The 22,546-nt window shown below is 39.7% G+C and overlaps 1 protein-coding gene and 1 long non-coding RNA gene across 4 annotated transcripts in view; one reads left to right on the top strand and one right to left on the bottom strand.

Annotated features, from left to right (window-relative positions):
* LOC146767697 (uncharacterized) overlaps window positions 1–20,046 on the bottom strand; it is a 382,268-nt gene extending 362,222 nt beyond the window's left edge. Inside the window, exon 1 of the long non-coding RNA XR_014955217.1 lies at window positions 19,816–20,046. This is a non-coding gene — a long non-coding RNA (uncharacterized LOC146767697). The remainder of the gene's footprint in view (window positions 1–19,815) is intronic.
* The window catches only part of INTU (inturned planar cell polarity protein), a 42,292-nt gene continuing 35,300 nt past the window's right edge, over window positions 15,555–22,546 (top strand). For 2 of the 3 annotated variants that reach the window (XR_014955213.1, XM_021541627.3), the window contains exon 1: window positions 20,092–20,248. Coding sequence is in view for 2 of the 3 variants with exons in the window: in XM_021541627.3 (XP_021397302.3) it covers window positions 20,115–20,248 (134 nt within the window). In the remaining variant the exon portion in view is untranslated. Of the gene's footprint in view, window positions 15,763–20,091; window positions 20,249–22,546 lie in introns of those variants that run through there. The other variant, XM_085579298.1, reaches the window with a different exon arrangement.

Raw genomic sequence — 22,546 nt, 5'->3', positions numbered from 1 at the left:
GTCAGATCAGGCCAAGCTAAACTGTAGCTGAACTGTCCTTTTGCTCTCAGAGTCTGCAGGCATGTTTATGAAACACAGGAAGAAGAAGCTTGTGTCTGAAGGAAAAAGCTTTAAAAGGACTAATGAAAGCATAATTAGATCCCAAATTTTGTCTCTTCTCAGCTGGTCATCCTGACCTTTAATTTTTTCCTAATTAACTGCTTAACTACTATAAGCTTTATTTACATAGATGATATTTACATAAATGTAAACAGTGCCTTAGGGTCCAGGATGTAGCAAATACTACATTTGTTAACTGGTTACACTTACCTTGCTCTTTCCATCTAGGAACTACCTTGTACAATCTGGGACATGTTTTACTCCAGTCTTTCTGTGTCTGAGCAGGACTTCAGGATGCATTAGTCATAAACACAATAGCCTGACAGGGCCTAATTGAGAAAGCTGCTGGTTCTTTGCAACAATATCAAGCTTTAGTCTGTTAATTCAATGTTCTCAAATATCTAAGACAAGTTGCTTTGCCTTAAACTTCCTTTTTGATCTTTTCACTGGCATATCCTTTTGCCTTACACTCTTTTCCAAATAATCTCAGCTTTTTCTTGACTTGAGTCCAAAATGTTCTGTTTGAACTCTCCCAGCAACAATTCCTCCTCTACACAATTTGGTGTTATCTGCTCAGTTTTTCTTGTTTTCTTTGACATTCAGCAATCAGCAGGCCTGGCCTGTGATCAAATAAGTGCTAGAGCTGAGTCCCCCTGCGCACATGCAGTGGCTGCTGACATCACAGGGTCAACTGCAGGATACACTTTCCTGGAGCTTTTGCTATAGCGTATCAAATGGGCTGTTAATGGCACTTGTCCTGAGACCTTATACCCATTCTTGTTCTAGTAAACTTTCATACCATCCAGAAAAATTCTACAGGCTGAAATGGCTGGAGAAAGAAAATATTTACCAGTGAAAGATTTTCTAAGTATTTATTTGGAAAAATATTATACCATTGCCAAAGATTTTCATTCACTGGTTTCTTCATAGTGAGGATTTTACTTCTGTCTGTTGATAGCAAGTCAGACTCCAAGTAGTTTTTATGCAATGCAGGGTCTCAATGCCTTATCCTCCACACCTGCAAACACCTGTGCATAGGATTCACCATGGAAATCTCTTGCTCGCATTTCCTCTTAAGACTATCTTGTCCCATTCCAATTTTAAACATTCAAGAATCAGGAAGTATGATCAGTTCCAGATAGGAACAACTTGAATCTCTAAGTTATTTAAGGTCTTGCTCCTCTATATATACAAATCTAATAGCACACTGTGGTCAGTTTAGGAATGTTCAGGGAACCATCCAACCCAAACAGTCTGAGAGCTTAAAAACTTGTGAGCTAATGTTTTTCTCCTTTGTTTGTCAGGAAATTAGGCTTATTTATATAATTTAAATTCAGGCATGATCAGCCTAGATACATAAAGAATTAGATCTGATATCCTAGTGGAACCAAAACAAATTACTTCTGGGAAAATTAATTCATGGCCATTTTATTTCCCAAATCATACCACTATAACTAGTTTTTTGCTTTACATACACAATAACTCCTCCTGGAGTTGCTTCCATGACTGCTCTATCATAAAAAATCAAGCTCTTAGGAAAGATAAGATGACAAATTAGAGCAGCAAATACTGAGTGTTAGAACAACAAGGAAGATGTGTCAGTACAGGACAAGAAGGGAATAGAATGGAGAGAGATGAGTTGTTAAAACTTCTGCAAGGGAAGTGGGGGAAAAAATAGAATTAATACCAAGCCTGAAAGAGGAGTCAAAAGAGATGGGGAAAAAACAAAAAAAGGAAGGTGGCTTATTCTTGTTGTACAAAGAAATATGCTCAAGGTTTGGGGAGGAAGGAATAATCAAGGATAGAAAGCTATACAATTATGAGTTATTGTCTGGAATTTCATCTGAGGCTTTGTGACTTCAGTTTCACTGTTAATAATTTAAGTTAATAGACCCACCCGCTATTCTGATAGAAAAATGGCCCCTTGGTTTATACTGGACTGTTTATTCTATATTTAATACTCCCTGTAGGTGATGGAACACTTGAGACTGCTGACTCTCACCACAGCCATCTGACATTCAGTATTAACGAGTCAATAAATATGCCCCCTATGTTATGTGCAAAGGCCCAAGATGTTCTTCTGTCTTTGATTTTTCCTATTCATTAAAAATACACAGCCTTTCAAAGAATTCCCTGTCAAACAGAGATAATGGAGATCTCATTGGCCATTGCCTTGTACATGCTGATATATCCTCTAAACAAAAGTGTCAGAATGTTGACACAGGAGGAATCTGGCCAGCTGGAGGGCTTTAGCGAATAATAAAATATAAAATTAAAGCATTTGTAACGGTTGTGTTTAATATAAAAAATCTGCAAAAGTTAATGACTGGATGGGTAATTTAAAACAAAAGCCCCAGCAGGCAGAGAAATACAACTACAAGCTAGCAAGGGGAATTCTTGATCCAGCTCTCTGGAGAGCATAGTTGGAACATGGCATGTATTTTTGCAATACAAAGCAATTACAGACATCTCCAAACAATAAAAAAACATAACATGTTCTGGTGTTCTGATTATTTTTTTTCATTAGATAAGGTTGAGAAGTTACAGGATCCCATTTCATGCTGACAGCTCTCCACATCTGATAGGAACACTAGGAGATAAAAATGCTTAAGTAATCGAATGCTGTGCATATTTTTAAATGCACTCAATATGTTTAGTACGGCATCGTGAAAATAAATATGTGAACATGTAAAAATTTAGAGCTGTATTTGTCCCTTAAAAAAATCAAAATCAGTGCCTGTGGACATGCTGAAACAACACAAAGTATAGCCAGTACAAGATGTGAAACATCACAAAATCAAATCTAGCCTGTAATAAGTCATCTAAATTGACATTTGCAGCCTCCTGTTGATGGTGACCATATCACCCACTGTGGGAAAATCATTCATCTTGTCTCTGCAATGTGATGGAAACTTTCGGTACTCAGAAGTAAAAGGGATTTTCAGTTATTTTGAAAACCAGGATGTTCTACCTGCAGATTTACTCTACATAGACAAATCAACAGCAAACATGGTTGTGTAAAGTTTCTTCTGATTCCAGTTAATCAAGATGGGTTTAGCTGTTCCTAATAAGAAATGTTAAACATAAATTTAAAAATATAAAAACTTCACATTGTAATTAAGAGAAAAATAAAGAAGCTTTCCTTGCTTTATATGTGGCTTTGGACAACATTATAAACTGAATGACAATTATCTGAAAAAGTTATTCCTTAAAATAGCACATTAACTAGCTTGAAAAAATCTGTTTATATATCTCAAAGTGTGTATCCATTAGAAATCTTAATTCAATAAAGCTGCATATGATAGGATTTTTGTGCTATTAAGACTAAGTTTGGTGATATTTAATATTCTGATCAATGATCTGGAAGTAAATATAAAATTGCAGTTGATAAAATGTGTGGAATCCATGAAGAGTGCCAGACTGGAAGTCTGAGGGATGAGCTGGAGAAGGTAATGCCACAGATATGAAAGCACATTCTGCCCTCCTTGCATCACCTTAGAGTGAGAGAATGTATATCGGTAAGCCTATTTATCAAGAAAAAAAGAACCAAACCCAACAACTGAAGAGCTGTCATCTTCAGAAAAAGAAAAAAGACGAATTCTGTTTAACAAGAACAACATGGACAATGGCTGTAGCTGAAGGAAGACAAATTTAAACTGGAGATAGAGCACAGATTTTTAATTGTCTTCACCATTAAAGGAATAGATGACTCAATTATAAAACATACTTCAAAATACTAATGAGTTTATTATTCTTCACTATATTAGGAAGGCAACAATATTGTCCCATTTGAGTTCTTAAACAGCCTTTTTATAAGTTAGAATGCTGGCCAGCAATTAAAGAGATATCATAGTAGGGAAGGAAATCTTTAAAAATGCTTCTCGTTTTCCATTATACCTACAAGGTTGTTAAGTACCTTTGACCAAAGGAAGTCTTCCATGACTCAGCAAACATGAGCACAACTGTGAGTTGAAAATGGCTAGGATTTTGAAAGTTCATGTGCATTAATTGTATCAGATAAGACAAAAGAGATAATGACCTGTGATGCAGAAAAATGTTATCAGGAACTTCTTACTGACATATAAAGTGTAAAGTAATTTCAGGCAATTCTGGTTAAATAACAATATACAAAGTAATTTGCAGTCAGTTGTTTCCTGGCCTCTCTCCCCAGTTCAGTATTCAAGAAAAGTTCCCATGATTTCTGGGGAAGCAGCTAGCTGGGATTGTTTTAAGTCTTATCTGCAGATAAGAAGAATTTGCTTCTTTAAATCCTGTACTTGAGAAAACTGTTCATTATTGAGCATAAAGTATGAGCTGGAGTGTTTGTATCTGAGGAAACAAAAAAGTTTTCAAATAAAGAAATATTATTTAAAGGTTATCTATAGTATAAGTTGTTAGGTATCATGAATTACAAACTTAAAAATAATTTCTTAAAATTGACAAAATAGGTACTGGTTTTAAAACTTTGCTTTAATATATTTTAAAATTGCACAATATAGTCTCATGTGAAATCATATTGTCTGCATTTTCCAGCTTTTAATCAGTAACACCCTGCTGTTACTGTTGGCCTCTTTTGTGGAGGAGATCAAACTGGGATTCTCTCCAGAAATGTAACTCCTTAACCTTTACAGAATTCCTTAACTGGCTAGAGGGCAGTTTGTCCTGTTCTCCCTTTACAGAGCTGAAAGAGCTGCCTCTGCTGCCCTGCAGAATGATGAGAGCAATCAGGCCACATCCAACCTCAAAAGAATTCTGGAAAGTAACTTGTTAGTAACTTTACGTTCTGGTTTGGGGGTGCAAAAGAATGTCCTGGACTCGCCCTCTCAATGCATTCCTCAGTATTTAGCATGAAGTCAGAGAGATTCTTCTTGAGAGCCCGATCTTCTAGTCAGATGCTGAACTACTCTTTAAAAATCTGCATACACTCCATTTTATTTATTATTGAACTGATGCAATATAAATGACAAAGTTTTATTTCTTTTTTCATGAAAGGCCTTAAAGCTGAGAATCCAAATCTCTAAGTAAAATAATGTGGTTTTAGTTACTTGATCAGCTGCTGTTTTCAGAGCTCTTTAACTATTCCTCTCTGTTCTGAACATCCATTTTCAGTGACATGAAGAAGAAAACTGGATGCTTTAACCAGTAAATATCCAAAGATTTGCATAGCACCACAAGGTACTTATCAAAAGAGGCGCCAGAGCTAGTAAGATCCATGAGCTTGAAATTGCTTGTGTATTAAATTATTTTTAAAAGCATTTTTAAAATACTGCCTACATGTAACACGTGCAGAAATATTCTAAATGTTTCAAACAACACTTCAGAAAAAAAAGAGGAGTATTTTAGAGTTCACTATGAGATGGAAACTAGTGCATAATCTAAACAATATGATTGCACCTTGCCCTTCCAGCGATCTCCAGTAAATCTATAGCCTGACCTCATCAATTACCAATAAGAAAACTTAAAGCTAAGCTACAATGTGATTTTATGGCATACCTTGTCACTGATTTATGACAATAATGAAGGTCTGTTATGCATCTTGACATAACTGGGCATTAATAAAAGCAGACTTGCATTAGCTCTGTCTTTATAGATGTTTCTGGAATGTATCGGTATTATTTTGGCATGCTGGTTTAAATTGGAGAGATGTGCTCTGCTGTACTGCAGTTGAATTTATTCTTCCTATAAACCACTTGTGCTTAAGAGAGCTCCAACTAAACATAAGTTGCAGTGCCTTGTGCAGCAGGTACCAGATATTACAAAGAGTTTTAAGCTAGTCTGTGTTCTAAATTAACAGAATATTTCCTTTTTCCCTGTATATATCATGGTAATCTCCTTCAACACCACCTGGAGTTTTCATATTGCTTTCCTGACTGGCAATAGGCTGATCTGGTTTCTCTTCTTAATAATCTTCCTGATGAATCCCAGTCTTCTTTCTCAATCAACTACTGAATATTAACAGGCAGTCACACAGTTGTTCTACACATATTAAAGATGTACACATAATTTACATATTAAAACACCTGAGATTCTCCCGAGAAGGAAATAAGGCTTTATCTTGCTAATTTAAAAATGTAATTACATCTACATAAAGTACACTGTGACTTTAATGTTGAACTCAATGTACATGTTTTCCTGTTGAAGTCAAAGTAATCAGGTTAGACAGCAGCAAGAGTCAATAAAAAGTCCTTTAATGCATTTTGGCCAAGTTCTGGTTGTGCATCTAACTCTTCAACCTGGCTACAAACACTTACCCCATGTTTTACCTGTTCTGTGCCAGGAATATGCTGGAAACCTTGCCACAGTGTATGCCAGGGAGAGTAGATAGTAGATATTAAAGTTTATGTTGTTTGGAACCTGAAAGCTGCAAAGCTGCAGGTCAATGTGGCACATTCACCACTAAAGAACCAAAAATAATTTTCTGAGTAGCCATAGGAAAAAAAAGGATTCTGTGATTGGCCACTACTTGGAATGGATGACAAGTAAGCACAATGAACTGCCCAAGTTCTTAACTACAGCTCATTATGAACAGAAGAAATATTTGAGAGGTAAAGAAGCCTAGATTTAAAGATAAATATAATGACAAAACACAAGGTATTTCCAGTGCAGAAGGTGCAGATACTGTGCATGAGTTCCTGAAGGTCTCTCATTTAGTAACTTCCATCTCATCAGAGATGGGTTTTAGCTGACCTGCCAGCACCTAAATTCCCTGTCATAACAGCTGCTACCAAACAGCAGAACCCATGGGATTTGACACTGAACAGAAACATTTTCAAATCTTACAGTGCAATTGTTCCAGTGAAAACTAGAGCTAGTGGCCACCACAGCAGTTTTTCATAACAAGAAAGAGAAAGCAATTCACAAAAGCCTGAACTGCCAAGTATGAATCTGATGCTGCTCTGCTAGAAAACACTACAGGAATTCTGGTCCTCATTTTGTAATCTTCCACTGCAGATTTTCTGTGATTTCCAAACATTTCTATGTGACCTCAAGCCTCGCAGATTTTTATTGACAACTTGTGAAGAATGCAATAAGATGTCTGTTATTTTTGTAGGCCCCAGGGCTTATGACAGGTAGAGAGAGCTTATTTGATGTTCTCCCTTAATGAAAGTTTGTTCTTTTTTCCTATATACTATAACCATGTCACAAGTGTTCTCAGAGCTGATCACATTTCTCTTCTTGTTTATCTTTAATTATCAGCTGTTTTGAAAGTGAACTTGAAACACTAATACAGAGATGAAAAAATTAATTTCCCTTTCTTTTTCCCTACAAAACATACCTTTTTGAAATTGTATATAATATTGTATATTGTAGGCGAAGTACAAAATTCAGGTCCTCAAATAATATCTTTTCTATTTGTAAAAGCATGATTTTAGTCACCATTACTTTTATCTGCAAGTCATATGCTACATTCTACACTGGATTGTGCACAAAAGCTTTAATCAAAAGAGAGGTGCTGTCTGCTTGTTCTCCTATTGCACAACTTCCTAGGATCCCTCCCTAGGAAGGAATTTCATTCTCAATCTCTTCATTCTCTAATGGGAATATGCCTTTGCTGAGACAGATCTAAAGTCATGGGAGACAAATTTCATTGGAGTTACTTCGTTTTCTGATATTCCTGATAATGATATCTGTGTCTGTATGTATCTAGTTCTCCACTTCCTGTGATTTTTCCAAAATAGAAAACTCAGTTAGAAAAATGAGTAATGTATTTTTCTTGATATGAAATCTACAACATTCCTGAGAACAGTTCAGTTGTGACAGACACTGTTAAACAGCTACATGGGCTGGGTAAGTTACCAATATGCAAAATAACTGAAGAAAAACATCCAGGCTTTATCAATTTTGGTTAACCACTAAAGCCTGTGACAGTGCACAGCTCTGTGCAGGCTTGCCAAGCTGTCAGGAATCAGGGAAGCAGGAGGAGGTGGCCTTTCCTTGCATCACTTTGCATCACTCCTTCACCTCCGACACTGTGGCACCATTTGCACTTTCCAAAAACCAACCAACCAAACAAAAACTAAACTAACAAAAACCACAAACAAACAAAAACAAAACCAAAAAAAGAACTCAAAACAAAACAAATACAAACCTCTTTGAAGTCTGACACATGCAGACACAAAAACAGACTAAGAGATAAGGGAGGGTAAGCAACTTGTCTCCTCAAAGGAAGACATTCCTCCTGTGCATCCTATATGAGCAATTCTGTCTCAAGAACTCTCTGCGTCCTTGGAATTCTTCCTGCACTGTTATTTCCGAGAAGAACAATCAGTGACATTTTACAGGGGACAGAAGCTTCTGAAAAGCCTGAATATTTGGCAGCAGGATCAAAGAACAGTCTTGCAAATTCTACTCCCATCACTGACTTCCAAACTACTCCTAAAATCCCCCATTTGTGTATATACATTCTGTCTGTACTTTTATTCTCACTTTATAAAAACACATGCACCATTTGGAACTCACTTAAAACTGACCCTCACAAAATTATCAGCATTTTTTTAAATTTTGAACAGAACTTGTACAATGCATATGGGGAAAAAATATTTTACTTTTCAGACCAAAGATGGCTTGGAATATATAACCCTACCAGCTGCGGTCACAAGTTACACAATTCTATTTGCATAAATGGATCTCCTTAACATAGTTTTGCTTCCATTTTCAGTGCAATCCATGTGCAGCTTCACATTACATTGGTTTAAATGGTGTGTGCAGCGTGTGCTTGCTGACCAAAGCAAACACTGTATTTGTCATTTAAGTGACAGAAGTGTTTTTGCAGTCTGCAAATGGTCTTCACAGCTTTTCTCATCATGTTATCAAGATTTTATTAGTTAACCCGAATTACTTATTAGTTAACTGAGAAGACTGCTGTTACAGAAGAGCACTGTGGATTACTACACGGATGAGCACAGAACTTGCAATGCCCTCTAGTGTTTCTTGCCTGGAAATTAAAATTTAGAGTGAAAATTTGTTAGCAACCTTGGTTACTTGAACTTCTAAGTCCCTTGGTGGATATTGAAAACAAACCCACTGTAAATACAGCGACACCATGAAACACAGATTCTCCATAAGATGGAAAGCAAACAAATAGCTGAGATTTCAGAGACCAGAAGAAATTAAAGTTGCACTGTAGTTTGATTAGAATTGCATTGTCTCAGAGACAGGGAGAGCACCCTATCCTAAACCACCACTCCATGACTACCCTGAATTTTATGTGTGTACACATTGAGAAACAGTCCTGATGCTGGAAGGCAACAATCAAGCCAAGACATGACACAATATATTTACAAAGTTCTCTCCCAAAATGGCAGAAATCATAAAAGCTACAGGAACATCAGGATTTTCTCATCTAGCTAGCAACTATCTAAGAAATAACAATTATTTTTGGAGCAGTGTCTGCTTTGATTTGACAGGCAGCACAGCAGCAGCAATGTATCACTACAGCACTGCACCCAAGCTAAACAGCTTTGATCGTGCTTTTATGTTCAAGCAATTCTCTCACAAAGTATCACCCTTGTTCTGCAAGGTTCTGGCTTGGTAGCTGAGATCTCCCTGCCCTCCTGCTGTATGCACTCAGATAGTGTCCCTAGTATCTCTTAGATTCCTAGTCAGCAATTTCGTAGTTCTGCTTCATTAATCTGAAGAAAATTACAGTTTTAGTTGGCTTTCATACTTCAAACACATCAAAATAGAACAGAAAAAAGCTTCCAAAACAATGTTGTGGCAAACTCCCTTACTCATTTGTGAGAGTTTACCTAGTTGCTGGTTTGTTTATTTTATGAATGTGATGATGTTTATTCCAGGAATGTTTCGGCTTTTTTTTTTTTTTTTTTTTTTTTTTACACTTCACAAGAAATGATAGACAATTTTTTTAAAGTAACATAAGCAAAACAGTGGCACACAAAGTAGTGTTTGTGGGAGAAAGTGACCATAATGTTACATCAGTCACTGAGAAGGAATGAATAGGGAACTTTTTTTCAGAAATAAATATATAATGCCTAGAAATTTAATTCTTAGGGATTCATCCTCAGGTACTTAACTGCCCGTTGATTTCAACAGGTTTTAGGCAGCTGAAGTCCTGTCAGGATATAGGGATTAACCTCAATTATGCTTTTATTTCTGAGCACTACAAGGAAGCCCAGGAATAATTAGAAACAAAGAAAAAGAGTGGTGAAGTTCACTTTTATCTGAAGTCTCTCATCATCCTCAAATCTAAAACAGATGAAGAAAAGCCTAGAAATCATATTTTAATCAATAACTCCTTACACATATCCAGAATGAGCCAGAAGAACTTTTCCAAGGAGTCCCTAAAAACTGCTAAATAATGGATAACGACTTAGAGAGAAGAAAGGTCTACAAGAAAAAGGAGCCAAAGTATTAAGAATAAAATTAGTGATAAGGCTATTTCTTTATCTGACCTCAAATTGATATTGTGAAAGCCACTTATTTATCTGTACAGCAGTAATCTCAAACTGAGAGACTGGAACTGATCGTAAAAACTTTGATCAGCACCAGGTGGTGCTATTTTGCTTTTTTAAAATTTTGTAGCTTGATAAAATAATTACATTTTTAAATAGTAACCTCTGATGAAAACTAAATGAGTGAGAAGAGTATCTATTTTCTCATGCTGTAAATTAGTTGTGGCTGCTTGTGGTGTTATGCATTTATATATTTAAGAAGCAGAGGATTCCCAACACACCTGATAGGAAAATTTTAAAAGCCTGTAGCCTTTAAATTAATCCTACTTCTCTCACAATTAAACTAGTTTTATAAACTGTTTAATCCATAGAAATTCTACATATGCTTCTCTCAGATTATCACACCAAAAAAAAGAAAATTCATATTAATCCAAATGTGCTGTCTTATGAGGTGGCATATTTAAAGTAAAGGTATTTGCTCTTAAACTTTTAAATTACAGACAGGCTGTTCCAAAGCAATGCACCAAAGTCTGTGCCTCAAGAAACTCAGACAAGTCCAGACTCTGAGGATTAGAGGGAGAGAGAGATTTAAAATCAATCCTAAAAAATAAATCTGGGGTTAAAATTCAAAGATTTTTTTTTTTTTAATTTAGCATGTTTGCCACATATTCTTATACTTTGCCCAGATGTTCATATAAAACATAAGTTGCCCCTTTTTATGGTTCTGGTCTGTTTCTCACAAGAGCACATGGCCACAAACTGTATTTATAGACAAGTTTACAAGAACTTTATCAGCTTCAGTTTAACAAAGTCTAATCATGTTTTATCAGTCTTTGCAATATATGAATCATGTAATAATTTTTAGGGTGGCTTTTGCAATTAGGTTTAGGTTTCTCGTTGGTACAAAAACTGTCTTAGAGGAAGTAATAAGAATCCAGCAGGTTATATTAAAGGCCATGAAGTAACCACATGTTGCCAGCCTATCCCCACTGTTCTGCAAGCTGAAGATTCTTTGCACAAGTGAAAGATTGATATGAGTGACATCATCCTATGCTGCTGTTCAGCTTATCACTTATTCCTTGGATTAATGGTTCTCCCACAGACTATAAATTTGTATTTCCAGGGGTTCCTGTACTGCTGACTTCACCAGTTTGCTAAAAGCATTGCCTTTGTGGCTGCTTTTGAAGAGAGTCCAGAACTGTAGGAGATTTGTTTGACAAATAAATTGGTTTTCTTTCTTGCTGCTGCAAGACTGGGCTGAAGGCACAGCCTGGAATGCACAGAATGTTCAGTGCTCCTGCAGTCTGAGAAGAAGAGATGGTTAAACTCAGTGTAGCAGAGCTGTTCCTTCTGCTCTCTGCAGTGCAGTGCTGATGTAACACAAGGCAGGTAATAGGACAGTTTGGTGAACCCAGCTGCCTCCACACAGACACAAAACAAAGAGCTATTCTTTAAGTGATGCAGTAACACCAAAATCTCTCTGTGTTTGGGGTTTTTTTTCATATGCCACTAGCGTCAATGAGAGTAAAAGCAAATCTAGAGGTGCATGTCCATTTCTGATTGTGACAGAAGTGAAAATTAGAATGTTGCCTCTGCCTTTTAGAATTTTTACAATTGTTTGTAGACAAGAGGTACAGCCAAGAAACATCCCCTTGGAAAAATACCCTACCAATCCCATTCCTCAGTCTTTCAAACATGACAACTGACAGGCAGTAGCAGCCTGAGGATGCATGTTCTGGTGAAGGAGAACCTACCCTGTTGTCCAAGAACAACAATGCCCACACCACAGAACTGCCAACATTATCCACTGTTAATCAGCAGAAGACCAAATCATCCTGATTTTACTAATTCCTGTAGATTTAAGGAATGTTTCTAGACAGGATGGCAGAATGGGAAAGTAACCTTGTACCCTAACAAACATTTGCCATGGTCCTTACTTTGGGAATTGAATACAGTAAAGTACAGGGTCCCTTACTCACAGGTATGACCAAATAGAAAAAAAAAATAGGAACTTTCTCCCTTCAATTGAAGGAATGAAGTCTCTCCCAAAACATTTCAACTCTCCACATCATGTGCTAACATCTCATGACTCATGACATAAATGACACACCATTCATATGAAGTCATAAGCTGATTTCCACCTTGTGCAGCCCATGAATGCTGGCTTATCTTTGATCCCTGGGCACACTAAAACTCACCAGCCAAGTCAAGGAGATTAAAAGTGTTTGAATACTGCAAAAGTAGCCTTACCATGTCTTTTAGTTTTTTCCAGAAGGGGATTATGACTCAAAAACTTCTGACCTAGTCAGCATTGGAAATAGTTGCATAATCTGCTAGAGCCTAACATCAGCTGGAGAAAAAACACAATATAGTTTCAGAAAGAGGAGTATATCATAAACACAGCATCAGAGTATTTTGTTATTTCTTTTTTTCTTTTACATCAGTAACACCAGAATTGTTCTGTAACAAAGCAGAAGGATATTTACAAGGCAGTTCAGCTGGCAGCAAAAGTACCACAAATAGAAGGGGAGCCCAAGTAGGCTATTGTTACTTTGTAGGCAGGATGTCTCTTAAAATTCTCTATTATTGTCACTTCTGTGCATTTAAACTGGTTGAATTTCCTCCTTCCCCAATCCCTATTGGTTTGGTTTTCTCTGTATTGCAGAATTTTATAATCTTTCTCCAACTGCACATATTTTATGGGATTGAGAAAAATGTGCTGTTGTGCCATGTTCTCATTCGTGTACAAATACAAGAGCTGACAAACTTGAAATGGGATCCTGACCTTCCTCTAAGGTGGCCTAAAATCTTGCAGAAAATACAATGCAATTGCACTTTGTATTTTAGTGAAACTGTAATCTACAAAACTCAATAAAGTAATTCTTGTAAATGTCAAAGGCTGGGGTATCTACAGGATTAATGCTAGCTCAGACCCCTGTCTTTTAACTTCAAAAACTTATGTGCAACTAAGGTAATGTAAATACATTCAGGGAAAAATATACGGCTCTGAAAGTATCCACTGTATCACTTTTGACTCTCCGCTCCTCTTTCATTTTACTGTTGTGTCACCCATAAATATTGAGTCTAGGCATACTAAATGTGGTAAAAGTTGCAATTCACACCTAGAAAAACATTCTATTTGATTTTAGAATTAGTAATTTGGCCTGTTTGTCAGCAGTGTCATGCTTTGTGATCTTCCATTTCATAAGCTACACAAAACCTAAGCCTGTTTCTCTCATTTTGGCACATTTTGGGGGTCTCTATACTTATATTTACATATTCTAGTTTTGCTGAGTTGTAAGCAATTCTAATAAAGAACTTCACAACCAATTTTAAATCCATCTAAAAGTAAAATACTAGTAGCAGATGATACTGCCATTAAATTCAGCATTAGCTCAGTAGTTTAAGAAACACCAAAAAAAAAAAGTCTCCCAATGAGAAGGAGCCCAGGAAAAAAGAAAAGCTGACAAGGATCTTGAAAAGGCCTTCTGGACACACAGGGTGATTTTGATGGTAATGTTTGGGAGTTTTGTTGTTTTCTGCCATCAAATTCTAGACCCAGATGTGGGGTAGATGTTGTCCTAAGGGAATGGGGAAAACACACCCCTGTTGTGTACAAATGAAACAACTCTGTTCCCTCAGGGCATAAAAAAGGGAAAAAGGCTGAAATATGGATGGTGCTTAAGTGTCTTTCTAAGGCAATGGTGACACAACCACTATGAATTTTCCATCAGCTTTCTGAAATCAAGATGTGGGTAATGCAAAAAGTTCTTTACTCAGTGTCTACTGTGAAAGCATTATGCTGATCTTGGTACTGTACATGCCAAACTCCTTCAGTAACTGCTACTTAGACACAAATTCCTGGTGTACATTCAGCTTCCCTGGCACCCTGGTGCCAAAGGATTTTTATTTATTTTAGTCCTGTCACTCACCTCAATGGAGGGTGGTGGCCCCACATCTTTGACAGGAGTGGGATTCAGAGGGGATTGTCCTTCTCTTAAAATTTCATGCTGGTATCAAAGAAAAAAGGAAAACAAAATTTTAAGAAAAGGAAACATGTAAACACCTAAATATTTGAGTCACACTACTTGGTGAGAATCTCACCCACAGACTCATCGTGGTAATTCTGCATTCACCCTCTCCGAACTGAGTTGTTGCCATTGCCTACTCAAGCCAAAGTCTCCAAAAAAGCTGAAGCTTTTTCTCCACGTGGTGGCCACCATCCCACTGAGTGTAGTGCTAAAATATTCAGTGGTTTCTAGTTTGCTATCCATTGTCTATCATGCCAGTGGTGCTCCTCTTAATGGTCTTTCTGGGAAACTGCTGCATTGCTGTGCTTCTGTAATTACCTCAGGCACAATGTCTGAGGGAAACTAAAGTTCATGGGTTTTGCAACAGATTGCAAGACTTTATTAGTTATTGATCTTATGTCAGCTGTCGGAGAAAACCTGGAGGAGATGACCACATCTTGAAAAATTAGAGAAAATTGATCCCATAAAAGGAAGCAGAGAAAATCAATTATGGCAATTCACAGGAAAGAACAAAAACGGTGAAGATACGGCTTTATACCTTCATGTCCCTGTTCATTCAATATACTGCATCAGAATTTTACAGATGGGAACCCAGTAAGGAGTCCTGTGATCACCTGAAAGCACTTGTATCTAATATTTTGTGGAAGAGGGAATCAAATACCGGATTGGATTTTGTGCAGTTGCTCATTATTCATATTGTTACATAATGAAAGAGAATCAACCGGGCAATTCATTACTTTGACCAGCAGGAAAATACATGAGGAAAAACTATTTGCTCACATAGCTGGGAATGAAGCTCTGGGTGGGAGGGGGGAGGTGGAAATCTACGGCTGCTGCAGCGAGGAATTGCTTTACTTTATTTGTCTGAAAGTGGGGTTTTCACGGTTGGCAAGCTCCTGACAGAAACCACACCGTGCCCCGGCGCGGCGGAGCAGGCGCGCCCTCCCGGCCGCGCAGGGCGCGCTTCCCCCGCGCCCCGCGGCGCGGCGCCGCTGGGCCCCGGGCGCGGGCGGGCGGCGGGGACGGGCGGGCTGCGGGGCTCAGGGGCTCTCGCCACCTGCCCGCGGCCGCCCGCAGTCCCGGTGCCGCGGGCCGGGCGATGCGGGGCTGGCGGCCGCCCGCCCGCCCGCGATGTTCGGGGCGGGCAGGTACAGCATCCCGCGGCCCGTCACCAGGAACCTGGAGGACCTGGACTCGGTGCAGAGCGTCCTGCTGCACAGGTCAGTGCCCGGGGCGGGGAGCGGGGGGAGGCTGCCCGAGATCGCTTCCCGAGCTCGGGAGGCTCCGGCATCCCTGTCCCTCCGCAGGGCAGCACTCGCCAGGCGGAGGGACAGTGGAGCTGCCGGAGCCCCGGCGAGCTCCCCTTTGGTCGTGGCGGCAGGAGGGGCGAGGAGCCGTGTCCTGCCGCCGGGAGCCGGGGCTGCCCCTCTTTGCACGGCAAGGGAAGGGAAAGGAAGGGGTGGCTGCCGGCGGGGAGCCGAGGTGCTCTCGACCTTCCCTCCCTCCTTCCTGGAGAACAGGAGGATGTGCGGGTGAGGAGAGCTACGGGGCTACGCCCGGGACTCTTACACGTGCAGAGAAACGTGCTGATAAGTCTTTGATATGGATTGATGCTGTTGCATCCATGCCAGAAGCGTTTTGAACCCTTCTCTGAGGGCAGGGGATAATGTAGTCTAACTCGCACACAAATCCAAGAGGGATGGGAAAGAAATCCTTAAGTGGATGCACAGGAGGCGGCACACTGTACGAGAAGCAGCTGCTTTTCCTCCTGCATTCACCATCCCTAACGTGCGATTTTCCACGGTATTCCCCCACAAAGACATCTCGACAATAGGATCTCGGCCAGCAGGCCCGCGCAGGATACTGAAAGCCACCCTTAATGGCATTTTCCATGTGCTTAGCTGAGAGCCGCAGAAACTTTACAAAGAAAAACGCATCCCATTCAGCAGACTCCAAGAGAAGCTCATCTCCAGTTCTAAATGTCCGTTTCCTGTTTCTGAGCCACGCTGGTTTATTTCCAGCTGCACAGAAAAAGCACACGGGCACTTCCAGTGCCAGCTCCAAGCAGCTCTTGCTATGGAAACTAACAAGTGGTTGTTAACTCTAGCTCAAGACGTCAGACGTGTGAAATCCATTCCTGTGAGCACTGGAGATGCAAACACACAGCACAGCAAGGAGGGCACGCTGCAATCAGCCTGCTCCGGCACGGCACTCTGAGCTGCTTTATGCACAATAAATGTGCTCGAGTGCAAACAGAACCCCATGGACTTTTCAGTGATTTAACAGAAAATGTTCTATTTCAGAGCCGGATTAAAAACACGCTGCCCCGTGGTATTGCTTACGTTAAGATAGTCAAAGTGGAATAAGGCTACTCATGCTTGAAACATTTGCATGTTGACTGACTGCAAATAATGGTTTTCTTTCATGCCTGACATGCCTGCTATGCATAGCAGGTGATCCGAAAAAAAAGCATTTAAAATATTAAAGGTGAAGTAAAAGCAGTAAGAAAAAAAAAAAAAGAAAAGAAAATTACAGCTGCTTTTCATTCTGGAGAAAACTCTTAACTCTAGAAGACTGTTTTTCAATAGAATGAGTTGTACTACTCTTCCCAGACTTTTCATGGCTGTCTTCCTTTGGTTTTGTGTTCTTCTGAAATACCTTCTGTGATCAGAGCTGATACAGAAAGCTTAAGAAGTCAGAATATTTATTTCATTTATTGAGCACTAGAGTGTTTGCTCACAAAATTTCTGTTCTTCTGATCCCAGAGATAGCTTTCATTTTGTTTGTATGTAAATATCCCGATTAAAATGACAGTGTCACTCTTCGATTCATGCCACTTTGCTGTGGATAGTCTCTACACAGTCTTGTCAGGGAAGCTGTGAACAGAAGATTTTTAAATCACAGTGTTAAACAGTTTTATGGGAACCTTGTAATTAAAAAAAATTTTCATTATTAAGGAATCCTTGTGAAATATGTATTTTGTCCTTTAAGAAACACTTGGGCAGGGGAGGGAAAGTTGTGTTGTTGTCATTAATCTTTAAAAAAGAGGGAATTATTTCTGATATATGTTGCTCATGCTGTACCCTGGAGGAATAAAAAAACCCTGGAATCAATAGCTGAAATATAATGTCAGTCATATTTTTTGGTTAGTTTTTCTTTCAGTAAACAGGCATTAGCAAGAAACACAACTGAAAAACAAAGATGAAACTACTTCCCTCTTAGTTTTATCTGCTTGCAACGGATCATGTTTTATCTGCAGTGTATCTTTGTGTCTATCCAGTTGTTGGTAGAGCCTTCCTGGAAATATTAAGTCATTGGAAATCAAGAAAGGAAAAAATGAAACATTAACAAGTCACTTAGGCATTCTTATCTCATTAGCACTAATGAAGAGCTGTCATTTGAAGCATGGAACCAATATGTCCTATACACTGTCTTTTAACTTCACTCTCCTTCTGAATATAAGCATAGATCAAGGCAGGCTATTATTTTTAAAGCACAACAGCTTCTGAAACAGGTTAAGCCAAAAAAAAAAAAAAAGTAACAAGAAACTCTTGCTCAGGAAATAAATTTCCACACGTGCATTTAGTTCTTTGCATGAACAGCTAGTCAGAACAACCTTCAGGTTTTAATTATCCATTCCTAAGTGCTTATTACCCAGTTGTCTAGTGAAGGTGAGCAGTGCTATTGATGCTAGTGATTCCCTTTGGCAGATTTTTACCATCTGCATGTTAAAAACATGAAAAGGCTCAAGAATTCTTTAGTGAGGAGCAACAGCCCCAGCTACTCGGATTAAGTGTAAAGTGTCTGCCAGAAGACAAATTATTTCAAGTTTCATCCTAATATTTATGCCCAAGAAATGAGAGGCTTTCCTCTCAAGAGGGATTGTGTGGGAAAATCTGTGTCTTCACTAAAATAAGATCCTGCTGTGTGAGATATATCCTGCAATCTTTAATTGTTCCCACAGCAGCAGAAATTCCACATTCGTTTCAGCAAAGTCTTTAGGTGGCTCCCAGCTACTCCTCTCAGAGGACCAAAGCCTTCCATCATCCTTCCATTCATAATATGCTTATTCCTATAAAATAGCAAGTGGTGTAAAACCACTGCCTCCTTGAGAGAGAGCCTGTATTTCTCACTTAGTGAGCAAACAACTGGAACCAATTAATCAGCTCTTGAACTCAGTGAAATTTAACTAACACAGCACCATCTGGCATTGACTATCACTTCTCTACAGAAACACTTCAGTGTGCTGCTCGGTGTATTAGAAGTGCTTGCAAATGTAAGCATAATTAGGGAGGGTGGGACAGTATATCCCACCTTCTAAATGAAACCATAGTAGCACAAGCTTTTTTTTTTAGGAAATGTTTCTCTCTCCCCCTCTGGATACGTTTGTAGTCTTAATAAGCATGCAACAGTAATTTATCTGTGAAATCAGGTCTTGTCCAGGGACTTCAGAATGGCCCCAGTACTTAATATAGGTATTTTTACTCCAGTTGAAGCCTTAATCACATGGATGTGAGTCCAAAACATTTCTGTCTGCTAATTCGCTTGAAATCACACTTACTAATATACACTTCCCCAAAGCAATTTCAAGTACAGCAATTTCATACCAGGATTCTGTCACTCCTCTGTAGTGTTCCAGCGCTATAAAACCTCACTGCTGAAGCTGTGCAAATATCCCACTGAGCAGAGATTAAACCCAGTACATGAAACATGTTCCAACAATTACTCTCCATCCCTTTCCCTACTCACCATGTGTGTCCTGATGGGTTTACTGACACAGCTACACAGCAAGTTGTCTGCAGGGCTGCCATAGGTCTTGTTTTTCATGGATGTTAATAATTTAAGTCCTGAAAACCGAGTAGGGTTTGTTTTGTTTTTTTTTTTTTTTTTTGTGTGTGTGTGTCTTTCTCGACTGTGCATGATTTTACACTGTGCATGATCTTACTTATGGATGTGAATAATTTAAGTCCTGAAAACCGTGTAGGGTTGGGGTTTTTCTGTGTCTCTCTCGACTGTGCATGATTTTACACGTGCAGACTGCATGGGCTATTTTAAGGTATTTCTTTGGGTCTGTCGCATCCTTGCTTCTGAACCGCGCTGCTCTCCTGACAAACCTAGGGAGAACCTACCTTAATTTCTCACAGCTCGTTAAATCGATACAACAGCACATAAAATAAAGCACAGAGGCATTCCACTGCTTACCAGCTGACGCCAGAACCACATTTACCTCACGTTTCCCCCTCCTGATTGGCTTACAATGCTCTGAGCCTCACCTTAGGTCTCCCGAATTTCACTAACGGTGTCTTTTATGGGACGGGCGCTGGCACTAAATAAACTAAATAAAGCCTGGTTCTGCGTGTTGAGCCAGGGAAAGGCGCTGGCGGGCGGGGGGAGGCCGGGCACACGGGAATTCCCGGGGCGATGGAGGCGACGCTTCGCCCCCCGCTCGCCCCCCGGGCACGGCGCCTCACGGCCGGGCGCTCGCGCGTCCCTCCGTCTCCATGGCGGGCGGCGCGCCGGCCAATGGCAGGGCGCGGCGCGCGTCACGTGCCCCGCCCGGCGCGCGGCTGTCATGGCGTCCGGGGCGCCCGTCGGGAGCGGCGCCGCTGAGGGGATGGAGGAGGCGGCCGGGGGAGACGGCGCTGAGCCCGCGGGCACCGGCAGCCAGAGCGGCTCCTCCGGCTCCTCGCTGGCTGGGAGCTCCGAGTAAGGGCGGGGCCGGGAAGGGCGAGCCGCGGGGGCTCGGCCGGGGTCGCGCCGCCCGTGCGCAGCGGAGCCCGGCTGCGGGCGGTGCGGGGCTGGGTCGGGCCGGGCTGAGCTGAGCTGAGCTGAGCTGAGCTGGCTCCAGCAGCAGAGAGCCGTGCGAGGATTCCCGCAGTGTGTCCCTGACGGTAACGCGGCGTGGGCTCAGCTGCGGGCAGTCCTTGCGCCGAGTCCCGCGTCCCCGCCGGGAAGCGGAGGGGAAGGAGGGACTGGGCACACGCTTTAGCGAGGAAGGTGTCGTATTTCATTTTAGTGTCTGAAGTCAGAAGGCAGTTCTGTAGGAATACGTGTTTTAAAGCTATAAATGCAACCTTCAGGGTTATAGTTTATTTCCGTGGTTTTTAATTCGGATGGAGTTAAACTTCTAACATTAACTTGGTTCCCTGTGTTAAAACAGCTGTACTTTACACTTTGAATGTCTATTTCACACATCTTTTGTCTAAGTCAGAAGATAGTTCTGAAATACACAGAATACATATTCTGTATTAATATCTATTCTGTATTAATACATATTTTAAACTTACAAATGCAGCCTCCGGGATTCTAGCTTATTGGTATATTTTTTTTAATTCGGATGAAGTACAACTTACAACAACTACTTGGTTTGCAGCTTACAACATTGGCTTGGTTCCCTGTGTTAAGACAGCTGTGCTTGACACTTCAAATGTGTATTTCGTGGTCTAATCAATAGCATTTCATTCAGCGTGTTAGTTTCATCATGCTGCACAGTGGAGGGGGAAAAATAGTAAGTGGGAGAAGTTAGAATTGTGTTCAAGCCTAGTTTAATTTGTAATTGCCCTGTACCTCTGGCTCAGACACAAAGCTGTTGTTGGTACACCTACCTTACTTTATTCCTATATTTATAAGCCAGAAGTCAACTGTAATATTTCAGCTTGAAGTGATCTTTTTTCTATTTTGTGTGATTGGGTTTTTTTCTTTTCTCAATTCTTTTGTCTAAAATGCCATTTTACAGTTATTCATTATATGTGTTTAGGGGATAAAGCTGTTCCACAGATTTCAGCACATAACGCATGCCTACTACTTGTAATAATATGTGTAATAGTTTTAAAAATGTATAACAATTTATCCAGCAGAACTTGGAGCCTTTCTAATTTATTTTTCTTCCAAAAATGGACACCTTCAATCAGCACAGTTTTTCAGACATTTATTCCAAAGAGGAAATAACTGTGTGGGGTCAATGAAACTACTCTCAGAGAAATGCAGGCCTTCAAGTTTTTTAGCTCATTTGACTGAAGCTTCCAGTCCTAGAGGCAAGTTGAGGTTATTGTGTAAGCACTTGTTTTGACACAAGAGAAAAGAGATCAAAATATTTTTTTTTCCTTTTTTCTTGCCTTGCTTGGTTTACATTTATTGTGACACTACAGCATTAGGGGGAAAAAAACCTCTCAGCCTAGGTGCAGACTTCTTATTTCAGATTTGCTTTTCCAGATGTCTGTGTGGATCTCTGTTGGGGAAGTGAGAGTTTTTTTACAGTACAGTTCCTTCTTGACTTCTCTCTGGAGTGGTTCTGTTTGAATGAGTCCAGAGTAACCACCAGAATGCCCTCACCTTTTTTTTTACCTTTTTTTTTTTTTTTTTTTTTTTTTTTTTTTTTTTTCCTTTGCCAATGGTCCATATTGTTTTATTCTAAATAAGAGAACAAAGCTGGAGAACATGACTGTATGAACTCATGTCCCGGCTGAAATATTGACATTTACCCCAAAGAAGAAACAGCTTTTCCAAATATCAGAGTCTTTTTTTAAAGAGGGAATAAAAATGCTGTCATACATGACAGAAGTTTTTGCTAGTCCAGATGTTATTTGTTTATAAATTTCTAGTGTTTTCTTTTTTGTTTCCTTTTTTGTTTGTTTATTGGTTTTGATTTTTTTTTTTTTTTGGTGGGGGGGGGAGTTGAATGGTTGGTTTGGTGTTTGTTTGTTTTGGTTGGGTTTTGTTGGAATTTTTTTGTTTGGTTGGTTTTGCTTAATTTTGCTTACATATGCCAGAATGTGGGAGTACTCCTTAAAAAACAAACCAAGGAAAAACTTTTCTCATGTTATTTCTACCTACCACCTTCTGAGAGATGTTGGATCAGAAAGACCCTTGACAGCCTTTAGATTTTGTTAGTATTCTGATACTTTCTTGAATGAGAACTCAGGATTATGAGTACAACTCAGCAAAAATCACAAACTTGGATTTATCCCTCAGGTGGATCCAAATTATCACAAGTGTTGGCTCTTC

Source organism: Lonchura striata, chromosome 4 (genome assembly GCF_050655825.1).
Source record: "Lonchura striata isolate lonStrDom1 chromosome 4, ASM5065582v1, whole genome shotgun sequence".
In the NCBI taxonomy this organism is placed as follows: domain Eukaryota; kingdom Metazoa; phylum Chordata; class Aves; order Passeriformes; family Estrildidae; genus Lonchura; species Lonchura striata.
The sequence above is the reverse complement of the archived record's forward strand: the minus strand, read 5'-3'. Positions and strand labels throughout refer to the sequence as shown.